The sequence below is a fragment of the Harpia harpyja genome, chromosome 6 (genome assembly GCF_026419915.1).
Source record: "Harpia harpyja isolate bHarHar1 chromosome 6, bHarHar1 primary haplotype, whole genome shotgun sequence".
In the NCBI taxonomy this organism is placed as follows: Eukaryota; Metazoa; Chordata; class Aves; order Accipitriformes; family Accipitridae; genus Harpia; species Harpia harpyja.
The window spans coordinates 24,881,952-24,900,029 of NC_068945.1; the positions used below are offsets into that span (position 1 = coordinate 24,881,952).

General features: G+C 43.8%; 1 protein-coding gene across 10 annotated transcripts; it reads left to right on the forward strand.

Annotated features, from left to right (window-relative positions):
• Positions 1-751: 751 nt before the first annotated feature.
• TMEM263 (transmembrane protein 263) lies at positions 752-18,042 on the forward strand. 10 transcript variants are annotated; one of them, XM_052789292.1, is made up of 5 exons: positions 752-770; positions 5,191-5,252; positions 6,318-6,437; positions 10,057-10,126; positions 15,309-18,042. In XM_052789292.1, exons 4-5 carry the CDS (start codon positions 10,063-10,065, stop codon positions 15,593-15,595), a joined length of 351 nt encoding a protein of 116 aa, XP_052645252.1. In that variant the 5' UTR covers positions 752-770; positions 5,191-5,252; positions 6,318-6,437; positions 10,057-10,062; the 3' UTR covers positions 15,596-18,042. The 10 variants fall into 10 exon arrangements, with proteins under 10 accessions (XP_052645252.1, XP_052645250.1, XP_052645255.1 ...); XM_052789290.1 differs by lacking the exon at positions 752-770 and adding an exon at positions 1,861-1,967; XM_052789295.1 differs by lacking the exon at positions 752-770 and adding an exon at positions 1,861-1,967 and having other exon boundaries at positions 6,318-6,433.
• Positions 18,043-18,078: the final 36 nt, after the last annotated feature.

Below are 18,078 nucleotides of genomic sequence, written 5' to 3' on the forward strand. Positions count from 1 at the left end.
GATTAACTCTTAGAGAAAATACTCAAGCAGCAACTCTTTCTGCTGCCACCAGAAACATGAAGCTACAGGCCTTGTGTTTGAAGCAGAGCACCGCACGTAATGAAAGCACTGTGTACGCCTGGGCCTTAGGGCAAGGGATGAATAGCAGCTATAGGAAAATCCCCTTATCTCGAAGACCAAAAAGATGGTAACAGTGGCAGGTGTCATCTGTTAGTACCAGGGAGGTAAACTCTGTTCGGAGAGCCACAGACCTGTTCTCCCAGGTGGAAATCAAGACCCCGGCGTAGGACTCCTGTGTGCCTGCGTAGTATTTCCAAAGAACACGACTAATTCGTGCACCCTGTGTGCCTCCCATGTCCTGAAAGATCCCAAAGCGTGCTCCCGACCAGACACCGCCCTCGGTTTTTCACTTGGATTCTCCCGCACTCATGCTTTCACCCGTTCAGTGCCAAACTAAAGAATATGGCTGGCTGGTATTCGTTCAGCAGGTCAGGAATGCCGAGTCCCTGTTATCAGCAAACCCCTCCGAGGCCCGTACAGTGTTTGCTCTGATGGGTCACATTGATGCTCCTGCAACTGCCCAGTGATGTCTGACTAGATCTGCACACTCTGAGGAGGACAGATCTCTTTCCCCTTCATCTCACACCTGTGTTCCATCCCTCTGTGCTAATCCAGAGGTAAACTGCTGAAGCTGGGGCTGATAAAGAGCCTGGAGAAGGCCTCTTTAGACAGATCTCTGTGGAAACAGGGTGCTCCTTTGTATTTTCCAAGTAAGAACCGAGTTCACACTTCAGACAGGGATTAATGATTTTGGAGGCGTCCAGGAAAGATTAGTCTCAATACACACCTCTTCTTAGAGAGGAGGGTGGAGCAGAAGGGCGCAGTCAAGCGTGAAGCCAGGCGGAGGAAGCAGGGGGTGGTATTTTGCCTATGCAAGTTTTTTAATCTTGTGAAGCATTTCATGGGGTATTTAGTATTTCTGTGCTGCTGAGAGTTCTGTTTCTAAACTCACAAAGTACCTGGGACTCCCCTCTCTCCCTTGGCCGCCCAACACTTCCTTGTCTAAGAAACTTGAAAGTCATTGTTCATCCCCAAAGATCCTTAGAGATGCACATGGAGCGGTCCCAAAGGAGGCAGCGAGAGCCAGAAAACTTGTCATTCCCAACTATCCCCGTTAGTGTAGCTGCCTAGAAAGCCATGCCCTTAAACCATCATGACTACAACTTTATTCCCTACACGCTGCATGGGAGTAGCTCCGCTCACTCACATAATATCTGGGATAAAGGCTGTAATGTCAACGCTGCTGAATGCAAACCCAGATCCTCTGGCTTAGCGTTAGCGGCTTCACACCACGCCGCTGGCACCGCACCGGGCGGTGCTCCTTGCAGGCCACAGGGACCTTCTGCGGCCTCCCCTTTCTACCGACAGCACGGCCAGGGCCCCCCACGGGCACGTCTATTCACCCCAGCCGAAGCGCTCGTCAGCCCAACCGAGCGCCGCAAGCCAAACCCCAGCACCCCACAGCATCTCGGTCAGCGATGGCAACGCTGTCCTCCCCTTCCTCTTCTCCTCTACCCTGCCACCCCCTGCCATCTTCCTCCACCTCACTACCCCGACCCCGCAGCCACGGAGGCCTCGCTCAGCGCAGGACCCACACTGGGCCTGCCCCGCTCCCCGGGAGAGGAAGGCGGCCTGTGGGGGCCATGAGGGTCGGCAGGGACGTGTGGCGCCGGAGGAGGAGGCCGCGGGAGGGGATGGAGGGGGGGAACGGGACACGCCGCGGGGGGCCCGGGGCGGAGAAGGGGCGGGAGCGGCGGCGCCTGCGCGCCCCCCCCGGCCGCCGAGGGGGGCCGCGCCGCGCCGGGCGCTGGGGCGGGGTCTGCGGGCGCCGACGGGGCGGGCGCCACGTCGGCAGCGGGGAAAGGCGCAGGAGTAAAGTCTGCGGCGGAACCCGGCCGAGCCGTGTGGTGAGTGAGGGCTGAGCGGCTTGCTGCCACTCCGCCGTTAGCCGGGGAGCCCGGCGGGCGGGCAGCCGCCCGAGCGCCCTTCCTGCCTCCCCTCTTGTCGTTCCCCTCGGAGGAAGGGAAACTTCTGGCGGAGGAGGCGGGAGGGAACCCGGCGCGTCCCGGCGGAGCCGCCGGCGGGAGAGGCGGGCCCGGGGGAGCGGGGCCGCCGCCGCCGCCACCTGCCCCCGGCGCCTCCCTCCGCGCAGCCCGCCCGCCTTTGTGCTTCTGCCGCCGCACCGGGGGGCGTGAGGGAGAGAGGGAAGGGGGGGCGGGCCGGGCCGGCCGTAGCGGCTCCGCCGCGGCCTTGGCTGCCACGTCAGTGCCGCCGCCCTGCGCCGAGGTGCCCGGCGGTGCCCGCGGCCGGCCCTTGGGGGGGTCGCTTGCCGGGCCGCCGCCTCAGCTCCGCCGGGGAGGCGGGTAGTCGCGCGGGGAGGACGTGGAGGGGGCTGCGGGGGGGGCCTCGGGCCGCCCCGCGACGGGGGGGTGTGGGGCCTCGACGGGCCGGAGTCGGCGCCTCCTCGGGTGCGGGACCGCGACCGGGACCGGGGTCGGCTGCCGCGTCCTGCCGCTGCCGGCCACCCCGGGCCGGGCGCCGCGCTCCCCGCCTCCGCGGCGGCGCCTCCCGCCTACCGGGGAGGGCAGCGGCGGAAGCCGTGCTCGCCTCGGCCTCGCTCCTGGCTGGGCTCGTTCTCCCCCATGAAGTTCTGCGTGCCGGGAGAAGCTTTGTTTCGGGTTTTCTTTTCTTCTTTTTAAAGTTCGCTCTGTTCAGACGTCGTCTGTAGTGAGCTGTGCCTTATTTCATCTGTTTCTCTCAAGTCCAGCTTGATGGAGCAGAATCTGGAAGAGTTTTTGGCAAACTGTTTGGCAGCAGGTTAGCTTTCAGCATTCGCCTAGCCTAGGCATTTATGTGGTGTGGCCTGAACATAAATCCAAGTTATTTTAGCTGTGCAGCTGGTTCTGGTCATTGTGCGAAGCTCATAGGCAGCCTCTGCAGACGCGATTAAATGCTTCCTTCTGCTCGTTTAACTGGGCTGAAAACACGAATGCTGAATCAGGATGTCGCTCCGTAAGGAAGATAAATACCAAGTGCACGTAGTCTGCTTCAGTGTGTCCAGAGCATTGCTTCGGGCGGCGTGTCTGTATAATTGGAAGGGTACATACAGGATACCTTAATTTAGTACACAAGTACTGGTTTGTATGCACATCAATTTTAAGACTTCTCAGTAAAAACTATCCAGATGGGTTTTTTTAAAAGTTTCTGTTAAGGTGTGGTTAAACATTCAGTAGAGTTGGTGTTGCCTCCTCAGTATAGAAATGGACTGTGTCGCAAAAGTGTTCCTTGAAGTGAACAGGTCTAAATGTCAGACAGGAGCCAACAAACAGGTGATGGGTGCTAGCGAAAAAGCCCATTAGCAGGGGTGGCGAGCTACTTTTTTTCCGCAGCTACTTTATCGCCCTGGCTGTTAGGCGCTGTCAGGTTTTGTCTTTATAGGTCTCCTGGAAAAAGAGAGCTGAGGCGGGTGTGGAGCTCAGGCATTCGGAAACTATTAGAAGAAATGGGGAAGGCTCTGCTTTGGAAAGCTGAGCTAGCAGGAGGTAGAGGGTGACAGAACTGATAAAATGGAGCTTCTATGACCTTTCTGAAGCTGTGCCCTCTGCCTTACTGGAATCTACCATTTAATTTCTAGAAACCAGTTCTGGAGGACTAGAAAAGGGGAATTCGGGTTCCTGCCACCTTTGATTTGGTATCTTGCGAATCCTTGCTTTGTAGAAAATTTGATTGCCAACATTGGGTTGATCATCTGATCAACTTTTTGTTGTCTTTCCCTGAAACCTGTGTCTTTTTTTCCTCTGAAACAGGCATGCTCACTTCCAAGCCAGTCTTGCTTTGTATATAAATCTGAATTTTGAAACTTGGCTTTTAAATAGAAGGCTTGTTGAAATGTCAGCTATGCTCTTGGTTTTTAGCTATATGCTTTCTACGTGCCTGGATTTGTTTTTTTACTTCAGCGCTGTTAGCGTTGACTTTTCTTGCAGAAGCTCAGTCAACTGTCTCCCTTGCATTAACTAACTGAAAAAACACATTTCCATATCGGCTATGCTCTGAGGGTTATGTCTGAGAGAAGTAACAGCACTGAGCACTCTTACCTGTAACGTGTTACAAGCCCTAGTCCAAGGTGTAAAGCAGGGAAGCTAATAGTCAGGGGTCACTTTGTGCGGCTTGAAGCAGTACCCTGAAGAGCAGCCATGGGTGGGATTACCTTTTTGGCTTCGTGCTTATTTCCTTGTTTAATTTAGAGACTAGAGCACTGTTACTCTTTCCAAAATGCATTTCTTAAAGTATCATCCCTAAAAATAATTTTTTTTCATGCACGTGAAAGACATCAGGTTCATTTTGAAATCTGCTGCAGCTGCTGAAAGAGGGGAAGGAGAGCTGTGCACGTGGCAAGGATTGTTTTGTTTTCCATCAGCTCTGTAGCCAAGCTTTCTAACTGCATAGCTGGTGTGCAGAAGGAAGATAATTTTTTCGTGGTGGACTAAGATGAGGCGATTGGTTTGTTTGCAGTTCTGTCAGGTGAATAGTTCCAGCACTGTCTGCTGCTGCTGCAGCCTTCTGGAGCAGCGTTATGCTGCCAACTGAAATTGGCCCCATCCTTGGGTAGTTTCATTGCTGCCTGCAAATATCTGAGTAGTGGCATTGAAACCAGCCAGTTTTTACTGGCTGCTGCTTGGGCCAGGTTTGCTATGCTGAAACAGTAGGGCTTTTTGTCTGTAAAGTCAGAAAGACAAGAGCATCATCTGAAGCTGGGGAAGCTGTGCACACGTCTGTAATGGTTAGAGCCCACTTTTCAATGGAAGGCTAAAATTTTACATAAATTGCTGTCTGAGAACTGCAGACTCGTTAAGGAGAGGTTGTGTCTTAACATTGATTACCACCCTTCGTAGTAATCCTCATGACAGCATATGGAGCAAGTAGAATTACCTCCATTGCCCAAGAACACAGAAGGAATCTGTGTTTTGGTGAGAGAAATCTCACAAAATTTTGGTATCTTAAGGCCATGCCGAGTGTGCTTCTCCGATACCGTGGGGCTTTGTATTTATGATTCCCACCGTACACCCAGGGCAGGTATGTGACAGTAGCGCTGTTCCATAAGATGTTGTTAACCTTCTGCTTTTCTCGTAGGTGTATGCAGAATACTTTTGTGGAAACAACTAACTAGAAATCTTCACGAAGGAATATATTTGGTGAGAAAGTTTTATTTTTATCAGCTTTGATGTGAATGTATGTGTGGCTGTACCATTACCTCCAGAGCTTCCTAGAGCTTTCATTCAGGGTCCTATAGCAGTGTTAATGTTATAAATAGCTCTTGAATTAAAAATTCTCTTCTAAACTACTTCTTTCTTTACAACTGTGTAAAACTTTGAAGCTTCCTGTATATTTCATATTCTGACAATATGAAAGTGTGTTTTCCTCTTTAAAACCAATTGAAAGAGTGACTTCCACTTTTATTTTGTTTTAGTGTGAAGGTTGATACATATTTTAATGTGTTGTTAAAAAAAGATGAGACGTTACCCCTTAATCTCTTGAATGACTAGCACCCTCATAAGTGCACAGAGGAAAAAAACCCCAGAAAGTAGTTTACATGTGTTCCTGTTTGAAATCTTTTTTTAATATCTGGGTTTGCTTCCACTTCTTGACATAAGAAAACACAAAGCTTATGTATTCATCTGCACAGATGAAGAAAGAAACTGGAGAGTGCTGCTGATATACTAGATGTCTGCTTCATGAATGTCCGTATGAGTTCTGCCAGGACTCATGGAGATCCTACCTCGTTCAGTGTGATCATACAATGCAGGTGTTAAATGAAGCTGGAGGCTTTTCCCCAGTGATGCAAGACACTGTGAATTTGGCATCACAGGATGAAAATGCCAAAGAAAGATCTATTTGCCTTCTTTCTTTTTTCCCTTTTTTTTGGCCAGTCTTAGCATACTTTGAAGAAGATTCTGAAAAACATGTCAGAGAAGTTCCAAAGTTCAGGCTTTTGATAAGTCTTTGCCTTGTTGCATGTGCTTGCAACAACAGTAATAATTGTGACTAATGATTCAGTGCATAGGGGACTTTGAATCTGCAGCTTCCAACTTAAGTTTTCAAAGTTCCTTAACCAATACCATGTCTGAATGACCCAATTCTCTACACAAAAGTCTTACCCTTGTACCTCTGGATCGGTGCCTTAAGTGTTAGTTGAGCTGTAATCTCTGTTGGGTCTCATGAATTTTGCTTTCTTCTTCTCTGTGGGGACACACCTTCAGCAGGGAGCGTGAAGAGGAACCTCCCTTAGGATACACTGCAGTCTGGTGACCGGGGACCCTGTCGCAAAGTGGGACTTAAGAGCTTGGATCTTAATAGGCAAAGGAGGCATTGAATTGTAGGTGAGTGTTTTCACCTTGATGGTATTACGTAAAAGATAGCGAGTGGTTTCTGCTTTTCTAACTCAAATTTTTGAAGAAAAAAACCTATATTCCTGCCCTCTTCATCTGAAGACTGGATGAAATCACCTGCCACCAAGCAGTTGTTCCAGGCCTTTGGCCTCCAGCCCTTTGACCTCCAGTCAATAGAAGTACCTTAATCTCTGGAGGAGAGCCAGGTTTAAGACATGCTCCTGTGTGTAGTATTTTCTGTTTGCCAGATATGCTACACCCTGTTTAGCACATGGGATTTTGGATCTTTTCAGAGGCTCTTAAGTCTCCTGACATGTTAAATTGGATACAAGGATGCATGATGCAGGCTGTAACCTAGATACCTGAAAGTTTTCTGCTGAAGTGCTTTGTTGGATCTCGGTCTTGATTCTGTGATTCACTGGAGAGCTTCTACAGAAAAACAAAAGGACTTGAATTGCGCTTTGTGAGCTCTTGTGTGCTAGGTTCTGTTTTTGGTCAAGCTGTGAGCCTTTTCTGACAGTGATGAGATTCTGTTTTCACTTGCATTGATGTAGTAGGAGAACAGTGAGTAAAACCTAGCACAAGCTGGTTAGGCACACCTTTTGTAGCATTCCTAGGGTGCTTCCAGGCACCTGTAGAACTACACATCATACAGTAGTTCTCAACTTTCTGCTCTGCAGACCCCTGAAGGCTCCCTTCTGTGTAGAACAAATTCAGTCCTACCGACAGTGACTTATTTCCCTTAGCTGCTCTTCTCAGGCCCGTGTAGTACTCCATTGACTTCTGGGGTCGGGTAGCAGCAGGTGCCTGGGCTGTAGAAGATAGACCACTGTGGTCCATGTAGTTGTAAGAGAGTGAAGTATTTCTGTGGTTTAGAAGGAGTTGCAATTGTGTTATATCATTGCATGTGAGTGATATATTGTGTAATATTCCTGTCTACATTTTAAAAAAAAGTAGCTTGTGGTCAAGAATTATGTAACCTTGAGGTTCTAGGGAAGGTAGCAGGGGAGGGAATGCCTGATCTTACCACTTCTTTTAGGTAGTGCTGTGATTTTACACTTGTGTTTTAAATACTTCATCACTAAACTAGAAACTCTGCTGTGAAACTCCCCTGCCAATACATTGCTTTGCTCATTTAGCTTTGCAGGAACTGCAAGCAAATCTGTCAGTGGCCTAAACTAGATTACGGAGAGTTATGAAAGCATCTTTTACCTGCACTGTTTGCCAATCTTACTCTGACTCTTTCCATTGGACAGGTGTCATCTTAAATACTTGTATGATGCCTAACACAACAGATCCTCGGTACTTTATCAGGGCTGTATCTGCTGTCAGTGCTGCTGTGTCCAATACCTTCTTAATAGCAGAAAATACTAAAACTTGTGTGGAGCCTTGTGATGCTTTCTAGTGTTCTGCCACGTTCAAAATTGGTAACTTGCTCCAATTCCCCTCTAAACTTGCTGATAATCTGTGACAGTATTTTGTCTGATTAAATAACTTTTCTGAGCCTCTTATGAGGAATTGTTGGCAGAAACTTTTTGGGACCTCAAACAAGCAATTTCATCTGAATTTCTTTTGGGAGTTACATGCCAGCTAGATACAAATATATTAGCGGAGATAGTTCTTTATAAAAATAAATTTATCTCTGGCTTAACTCATTTGTGTCTCCCGTGAGTCTGCTTTAAAACTGTTCTGGTCACTTTTTTTATTCCTTTGCTTGATGTAAGACTTGCTAGGTTGTGACTTTTATTTTACTTTTTTTAGGACCTTCCCTAATGCAGCGAATAAACTCTTTCCAAATTCCTGATAGAGTAATCATCTTAACGAACAAAATGGCCACATGTTAAGTAGGAACGTAGTTGATTCGTATCTTTGTACAGATGTTTTGATCAAATAATGTCAGGCCTCTCAGTTTGTTACAGCATCTGCCTTCTCTTTCTTATAGTGCTTGATATTTTTGTTTCAAGTTGGAAAAGCAACAACCTACATGTAACTTCACATAGTGAGGACAAATCTTTGTATTCCTTCCAGCTTGCATTAGATGAATGCAAAGAAGTCATGTAGTACCTGAATCCAGTTCTTTCTCAGAACCTGACTGCCCTTGGTTGCTCCCTATGATCAATTGGGCTCTCTTGCCTTTTTTTTTTTTTTTTTTTTGACTTGCTGACCTGTGATTAAATAAAGTAACAAGGAATTCTATGATTGTTACTTTTTCAAATTGCCTCTTAGCCCTCATGTTTCGGGTCGTCCATCTTGATGTGTTACTACTCACTTTCCTATTTCTTAGCTTCCATGTTTGTGTTTCTGGCTTTTGTTAGGTAATGGTTCAGTGTTACCATCAAATCAGCCACCCTGGTAGTAGGTTTTTTTGCTTGCTTTCTTGTTCAGCTTCTTGTGTAAAAGTACTTATGTTTTCTGAGTCATGAACTGATACCCTTAGTGCTGATTGTGAGGACTCTTTAATATTCAATTTAGGCTTGCTTCGCATCCAAGGATCTATCATTTAGTGTGTGGGTGCCGTTTTTTACTGTGATGTTTTGACTTCATAATTACACTACGAGGGTTTTAGCTGTTGTTCTCCAGGTGAGTCTTCCCACCCTCAAGTTCTGCTTCTGCCTTCTCATCCCTTCTTCAGATCCCAGCCACTCCTTCCTCACCCAGAGGAGGTACAGAGAGATCTGTGCATGGCAAGACAAGCTGGAATTATTTTTTTCGGTGGTCAGTGACTCCTGGAAGAAATTTAAATGATTTAAAGGCTTGCCTATATGTGCAGGGAGAAGGGAACTAAGAGGTCACTGGCAGGAAGATAGAAGGATGCTTAGTGCAACTTGTTTTTCTTTTCCTGACCTCAGTGCCTGCTGAGGAGGGAAAGCAGGATTGGCAGGGGGGCTCAGGGAAGGAGGCAGGACTTAACACCGAGGCACATTTTGGTGGGGGAGGAAAGCAGGAGGGAAGCCTGGACTAGATAGTGCTTTCTTCCCCTCCAAAGGGGAAATGCAGTAAGCAGAGCTGCTGATTTGAGCTTTCTCCTGTGCTTCCCCTCACTGTCAGGGACTGCTGCTCTAGAACTGCTCAAGGAAACAGCTTTTGATGTAAAGAAATCTCCTTTCTGAAATGTTTTCATTGGAAAGTTTGTGTAGAGTTAAAACAGTCTAGTTCTGCTGCTATCACCACACTGTGTATGCAGTACTGCTACAAGATAAATGGAGTGTTTTCATTACATTTCTTCCATCTTGTTTTCATGGCATTTATTTAAATTCTGCTGCAAGGACTTGTTTCTTTGAAGTGCTGCTTTCCAGGTACTAACAGATCTTACAGGCATGCTGCTGTTGTTTTTCTAGTGCCCACCACCTCTATGATCACTGGGCTTTGCTTTTTTTTAGTACATAAACTCTTGTATGAGAGTGGCTGTTTTGTTTTTCATACTGTTTTTCTTCCCGATTGCTTTTTAGCAGTATGAAATAGCAGTAGTTTGGCAGGAGCTGCTAGTGTATCTAGTAATGAAAAAGAACTTCCTTTTCTGTGGAACTTAACCTACGTGCATTTTGGATTCATGGATTACATTTATGCGTTGCCAGAAAAGATGTACAGCATATGTGAATTTCTTTTTTAGGCAATAATGAATCAAACGGACAAAAATCAACAGGAAGTCCCATCATACCTTCATGACGAACCACCAGAAGGTATGTATTAGTTTTCATAATATCAAGTATATTCACAGAATTTCATCAGAAGTTCAGATCTCTTGGGGGAAAAAAAAAAAAAAGAAAGAAAAAAAATCTGCAAGCTGAACACTTTAACTTTCATTTAAGTAACAGTAAGCAAGCCAGCCCTGGAATGGGATGGGCCTGGATTATTCTTCACTAAGGCCACTGAATATAACTCAGTGAACAACTGTACTGATAAATTATAGAGAAGATGGGCAGTTACTGAAGGACATAATTTGCAGATTAGTTTCCAGAGATGTGAATTGGTCCAATAGGTATTTATTTCTGCTGTTCATTATGCGAGATGGAAAGAGCCCAGCTTCACTTTTGGAGTCCTTGCTGAGTTCATAGTTCTTGTGACTTTTAAACAAGAAGTGTTTAAAAAATACATGGAACTTTATTACTACTTTTGGAGACCCTTTTCCATCATACAATTAACCGTGGTTCTAACCATTGCCTTAATCTCATGGTTTCCTAAAAACAAACACACGCTTGACTTCATTAATGCAGTGGCTTCTTGGTCTCCTGAATCAAATGAATCTTAAATCGGTTATTGAATCTGCAGAGGAAATGCAGTTGCAAATGAGCAGAGTTCCCTTCTGGGCTGTGGAACGGCAGGACTGTGAAGAGTCCTGTTTACCTAATGTGACTGGAAGCATACTAGATCAAAAGCCATTCTTGGCACACAGGTTGTCTGTGTTTTGTCTTCTCTTGCTTTAAGACCAAGTGTGTTGGATGTAGAGGTTGGTGAGTGCTGATTCCTCTCGGTTCATTGCTTTTCAATTTATGATGACCCTTTTGAGCTCTGTTTGTTTGTTTGTTTGGTTTTTTCCTCAGCTTTTGTATGTTGTATGACTGAACAATTTACTTCACTTGAACAACAGTATTATCCACTAACTGTAGCAGAAGGGCTTGAAGTGGAATAACTCACTCTATTCTTAACAACTGTTAGGCAGGAAACACAAGTACAAGAAGAGTAGAAAGGGAGAAATAGATTTTCATGGCACAGTGGTTCTTAAGCTCTACTATACTTGAACTTGTTACAGTGTCCTGGTGTGAGGACAAAAATCTTTCTTTTTAAGCTCTTACAGGGTTGTCAAGATCCCAGAAGCATTTCTGAAAGCAAATGCCAGGCTGGAAACTATGCCCTAATGTGTGTTATCTTCAAGTCTAATTTTTAAGGTGCCTTTCCCCCTCACCCCCCTTAAAGATGGAATTGTGTTTTATTCATGTTAAACCTCGCATATAGAAAGTGAACAGTGGTCTGACTGATAAACTACAACTGATTCTTTCTTGAGGAAGGCAGTGAAACAAGTGGGCATTTTTTATCTTCCTAGAATACTCAGTAGGTTGTCCGGATTCAAAGCATAACAGCAGAGTCTGATCATCACTAGTTATTGCAAGGTTTTATTTAAAATTTGTGAGCATTTAAGACTGATTTTCTTCTGCACAGTATCTTCTTTCAGTATGACAAGAACCAGTTTGAATATGAAATCTAAATAGATGGAGAAAGTTGGTGTAGTTAGAGGGAGCAGAATGAAACACAGCTTGCCTTAATGGAAACTCCATCCTTGAAGAGGCTTTTTCCTCTTGATTGTTTCACGTGCACTCTTCAAGCCTCATGACTTCAGTTAAAATGTTGGAATACCCTTGAAGAACATCCCTGTTTTAAATGTCGTACAAGGCCTTCATATGTGATACGCTTACACCATCATAGAAGGGTGGCCAAATGGGGATGGGAGGCTACCAGTTCAATGTTGGCAAGAAGATCTGAACAGGCTCTCTGAACAGGCTGCCAAAAAAAATCCTTAGAGGAAAGGCTTGATTCCAAAACCAATTTGCAGTTTTTCATAAAGATATAAATAGTTCCAGTTTGTCGAAATCACACTCGACAAGCTTGGTGCCCAAAGGCTTTAAAGAAATACATACGTAGAAGAAGCTTTTGTGCTCATGCTTTCTATAAGTATTGCTATTCTAATGGTTTATTTTCTGCTTTGCAAGTGGTGCCAACCTTTGCAGCCTACATTCATTCAAACTCTTGTTGGCTGTTGGACACTTTTCAGCAGGAAGCTGGCTGCAAGGTAGCATGGTAGAGCCAACCCCTGAACAGGGAACTTGTGTAATTTTCTCCCTAGATTTAGGAATGATCTGTTTTACCTTCTTTCTCATACTGGTTAGAAACAAGGAGACCAGGAATGTGTATCCTAGAATAGAAATCAAGCGGCAATAAAAACTCTTTGCGGCTGTAGGCGTTTACTAGATCTCATGGACAGTGCAAACAGGAATGAAATGGGAATGTGTCAACCATCACCAGAAGTTATTAATACACCAAGTCACAGTCAGTATTTATACTTGTGAAATAGAGTGTACGTTGCTGAAGGATTGGCTACCTGAAGTAATGTGAGGAAAAGCATGTCAAGATTACTTTTGTTTGTTTCTCTTTTGTTATTTTTTTAAGTTAGCTATGATGGGTCCTTTCTTGCTAATGTCAGATCTAATTCACTGAAATCAACTCTTAAAATTCAGTGTGATAAAACTACTCCCTTTCACCCTGATGATAGTGATCCAGTTAGGTGGAAGTGAAGCACTTCCTAACCAAATTTTTTACAAGGTCTGTGAGTCTGGTCACAAGAATTGTCTAATGAATAATACCTAGACAGTGGATTTTATACCAGGCTGTATATGCTCCTATCTGAGTGTGATTCTTTAGGCTTTCTTTGTGTGAATAGGAATTCTGATATCTGTGTGCTTGTGTTGGCAATGCGTTTTTGCTGGAGATGTCCAGGTTGAAAGCTGCTGGCCTAGAATGAACCAGCAAGGGTATTACTTGGCTTCAAGTAAAAGGCTGTCACATTTCTAGTTTCCATGACACTTTCTGTTATCTACATCAATTTCTCAAATAAGAGAGACTAGTGTAAGCTGGAAGCATTTTTAGTATTTTTTTGCTCCCTTGAGCTGCACTGTTCCTCTGTATGCTTTTTTTTTTTTTAATTTTTGTCAAACTTGTAAGAAATTCTCACATTTAGATGACATCTTTTGTTTTAATTATTCCAGGCATGCACATAGGAACTCCAAACTTGACACTTTTTTAACAAATTCTGAGTCCTGGGTCAGTCCTGGCATTATCACAAACTCACTGGAGGTGCATGGGAAGTTGTTCACCCTCATTTTCATCTTGTAGATGAGTGCTGGGAGGTGACTCTTGGAAACTGTCCTCTGAATGTGAGTTGTCAGCAGTCAGGGCACTGGAGAGAGAGACCTGTTCTGCTGGTTCTCCTAAGGCATGTCTGCAGTGCAGAGCAAATGGGTTGACAGGGGCTAGATAGAGATCTCTGGAGGATCTAGATCTGATTTTTCTTTTCCCCTGGCTCTTTAGACTCATTGTCCTCTTCCAAGCATTTTCCTTCTGCTGCTGACTCCCTCACCTCTTTATTTCATGTTTGTTTCTTCCCTATCTCTGCCCACTGTGGTTCCACTTGCTCTTTTCTTGGTTCCCCCTGTTGTTTTTCCCTAAGAAAGGGAAATGTATCTGTTAAATCCCATAATCCCATACATTATCTACAGTTAGCTAGAAAATACGAAAACTCTGGGACTTACCCTACTTGTGTTAACTGGCTGTCTCTTGCCATGGTTCTCTCTGAAACTTTTTTTAAGGAGTGTTTGGGGTTGGTGAGGAATTGACAAGGCAGGAGCTGAAAAATGCTTACCTGTAAATTGTTGTGAAGACCAGAGATTTCTCAAGGTTCACACTGAAAATACCTTGTAGACAGGCATGTCGGGGCTACTGGTTTATAGGTGCAGTAGGTGATATTTTCTTGTGTGCTTAAATACAACATTAACGTACTGTTTCATCTTCCTATTTCTTTTTTGAAGATTAGATGATGCTTATGCAGTAGCAGGGCATGGAGTTGCAGTCTCAGTTGCCTTTAGAGGCAAGGTGCATGTATCTAGGATTTTGAAGCCTACATTTAGAAATGCAAAGTAATTAGTAAACTATTGGAAGGCTAAGTGGCTAATTCTGGGAGTCTTTCTATTACTCTAATAGGTTTCTATTATGTTGAGGCTATGTAATTGTATCATAAATATGGAATAGGAATTGACTTCTACAGTATATAGGAAGAAACTGCAAAACGCAGGTTAAACATAACATTAAAAAGAAAAAACATATTAACGTCATCAATAATATGCAGAAATCCTATGGTTTGAGATTTGGGTTTGTGCGCCATATTGGGACTTCCGTTGGGAGCCTGTAACTCTTGCTATTGTTAATGTCTGTGGGGACCACTTTTGGTATTTAATGAGCTTATTTGGCCATTGGACTTCCGTCCCTGCCCCGCTTCCCTATCCAAATTACAGAAAAGGCCTTTTTGGAAGAAAATTAAGTTTGTGTACATGATGAAGAAAGGAAGTGCTACAGTGAAGAGTTGGCACCAGTTTTGCCCTTCTCATGCTTCTTTTGACTCCTCTGATTGCTCGTTTGTAACCTTCTTTCCTTCTTTCCTGACCCTTTGCACACAACCCCTGTAAGCATCTTCAAAACAGTAATTACTAAGGAAAGAAGCAACTTTGTCTCAAGGTGAGGTCTTTTCAAAGAACACCTTTTTTTTTTTTTTTTTTTTTTTTTTAAATAAACCTTTGGCTCTGCTTCTCCAGGAAACTTTTTCCAGTCCTTCCTTAGAGATTTGAGCAGCAAGTAGTCCTGCTGCTTTTGGAGATCCCCCCCCTCTGTGGGTTAACTCTTAATATTAGGATGGGGGAAACAGGAGGGTGTGTTGTCCCCTCCCATTAATAAAGTCCGGAAATGAGGCTAATTTGGCCATGAGACTTCCCAGAGTCTGGGAAAGTAGTGGTGCGTACAGAGGACAGAAGTTTATCACGTAAGACCGTATGGGAGCTATATGCCTGATATTTGTAGGCTCAGTATTGACTTACATTTTAGAAAACAGCGTTGAGGTGTGTCTTGCTGCAGCAAAGTGTCTTTTCTTACTTGGAACTATGGTGATGTATGAGCATCCAAGAAAAGCAGCCTGCAAGGTAAGTATATACTGTGTGCAGTGGCCATTAGGCTAGAAAAGGAAATACTTATGAACAACTTTTTCTTTTGAAAATGCTTTAATCATAGCACTGTGATTGATTTGCTTGTTGTTTCCTCCCTTAGGTTCATTAAAAGACCACCCGCAGCAGCAGCCTGGCATGCTTTCTCGTGTGACTGGTGGCCTCTTCAGTGTCACAAAGGGAGCTGTTGGTGCCACGATTGGGGGTGTTGCTTGGATTGGAGGGAAGAGCTTGGAAATTACCAAAACAGCGGTCACATCTGTGCCTTCAATGGGAGTGGGGCTAGTCAAAGGAAGTGTTTCTGCTGTAGCTGGAGGTGTTACAGCTGTAGGATCTGCTGTTGCAAGTAAAGTGCCTTTAACAGGAAAGAAAAAGGATAAGTCTGACTAAAACCAAAACTGAGACGTACTCGATTCTTCAGAATATTACATCAGTGGCATTAAAATCTGCTAAGATTTGGACCATGAGAAGCCATGTGTCTTAGACACTTTATCTTCTAAAGAGTTGTGCAAGTAACTCGATTTCATCTGAAAAGGACAGAAGCAGCTTGGCTAGCACAGCGTATGAAGATTTATTAGAGCCTAGATTGAAGCTTTGTATCTGGTGAAATGTTACACTTGATAACTATAGAAGTAAGTGTATCCGAAGGGATAATACGTATTTGAATATTCATTTACTGTAAGTCTTTTGGAGTTTTGGACTAAAATGTGAACATAGAAACTTGGTAGTCTCTGCTGTACCATCAATACGATGAGATGCCATTTACTGTTCTCAGTGGTTTCCATATCCTCCTGCTAAGGATCCTTCAGCTGTCTAACAGCATTGTTGGATGTACCCCAATAGTTTTGGTTATGAAACTGCATTTGCAGGCAGCCTGTAAACTATCAGTGACTGCATTCTACCAGTGCGGACTGGAGCAAATAGAACTGGAGGTGTGCAGAAATTGGAAATGAGTGGGAGATAGAAGTGAGAAAGTTTGACAACATGGTAGAAGGGATCATAAAGAGTAAACTAACTTAATGCCTTATTAGAAAAAATATCTTTTTACTAGGTGAAGCTGTGTAAAGAACTGTTCTGTTGTTTCAGTGCAGTGCACAGAATGAGCTTTAGACTCTCTTTACAAATCCTGGTATCTGAAACCTTGTCAGTTTTTACTGAAAACAAGATTGCTCCATCTCAGGTGTATTTAATGATGTGCATCTATCTCCTGCAAGTGAAAACTTGCTTCTAATAAACTTCTTATAGACACTAGAAAAAATGATGGCTTAATGGAAACTGGGCTGATGTTTGTGGTCATCTAGCACAACTGTCTGACTTGAAAGAAACTCCTTTGTGTAGTTGGAAACCACTGAAGAACTAGCAAAGCTGTTGTCTCAACTCCATGATGCACCAGGTTAGCTTCTTGCTCTGTTTAATCAAAGGCAAGGAATTTTTCACTACATCTTTCTCTCATAGTTTGCATTTTGATTGTTGAGTAAAATGCAATACTTTTATATAAAAACAAACCAAAAAAGGTAGGTGAGGCCTTATTAAAAAAAGAGAGAGAAGCATCATCCAAGTAAATTGTACACTGACAGATTCCAAACGTTGACACACCTCAGATGGCAACATCTGTAGGTCCTCTACAGCATGTGAGGCAAAATGCACTTGTAATGACACAGCTTGAGGTTGCCGTAAAATAGAAGCTGTTGGTGATCTCTTTTTTTTTTTTTTTTTTTTTTTTTTTTTTTGTGTACTGACTTTGCAAAATAAGTAACCTCTTTGGAAGCCCATAGAAGGCTGTGAATGTTATGTATGCAGTATTTTCTAAAAGCTTGTGTTGCTATGGAGAACTTCTAAGCATGTAAGCTTACTTTTTCAGTGGCTATGGTTGTACAAGAAGGATATTTAGGGAGACTTTTTAGAAATTTAAAAAAATCAAAACATATCGCTTGGCTAAAACTTAGTCCTGTATTCATGGGTGTTGAACGTACACTATGTGTAAATTATGGTACAGTAGTCACCTAGTCCCTCTGAGCCATTGGTACTTCAACTGCACTCTGCAACAACTTTATTTGGTATCAGTAATTGTTTATGTTGGTAGTACGATATTCGTAAGCATGGGGATTTGGGGCGGTGGGGAGAGCAAAAACCCAGCAAACGGCATTATCTGCTCCTTTTGTTAGATTCACCAGCTGCTTAGCTCCCATCTGCTGCAAGGGTGTGATGAGGTAAGTTTATGCAACAAATGGAAGACTTTTAACTTTTTTATAGCCAAAAGCTAATTGCATAGAATATAGTGTAGTTTAAGGATACCAGTTAGCTCTAGAAATGAGCTAGCTTGGATATCGGAGGCAATCTAGCTGCAGCAAATAATTTAGTATGGTCTGCTCCCCTGCAGTTTCCAGTGGAGACATATCCCCAGAGGGCTACCACTGAACCCTTAAGAGCCACCTGTTTGGAGCATAGTGGCATTTGTGACACTCAACCAAACCCTTCCTAATAGTTTTCTGAAAGCATAAATGTTGAACTGGTCATACCCCTTTTCTATGATATTCTCCAATTTTTATACTACGAAACTTGCTGCAAAACAAGTGTGGTCTGAGATAAGCAATGTTAGATCTGTAAAGAGCTGCCAACACTTCATTATGTTTTGTTATTAACATAACCTGTAGTTATTACTTCTGAGTCTTGTAACTGAAACACTTTAACATGGCATATGGTTTTAGTTTTTGAAAAGAGCTTTGTCCTATATCCTGCATATTTTCCATTCACTTGTGAAACTTGCTTCATCTTAAAAACTTGTTCTGATTCTGTCCTGACACTTGTGAAACATTAAATTGTTGCTGTTTCAGACATTTGAAAGCTTCCTTAGTTAATTTATGGAGAAAGGC

Bases quoted from the DNA above. Each gene is read 5' to 3' on its own strand.
- TMEM263 (XM_052789289.1), top strand. From the start codon at position 2,832: ATGGAGCAGAATCTGGAAGAGTTTTTGGCAAACTGTTTGGCAGCAG. The intron at 2,878-5,190 runs GTTAGCTTTCAG...CTTTTCTCGTAG, and splicing joins GGCAAACTGTTTGGCAGCAG to GTGTATGCAGAATACTTTTG. The intron at 5,253-10,056 runs GTGAGAAAGTTT...TTTCTTTTTTAG, and splicing joins TTCACGAAGGAATATATTTG to GCAATAATGAATCAAACGGA.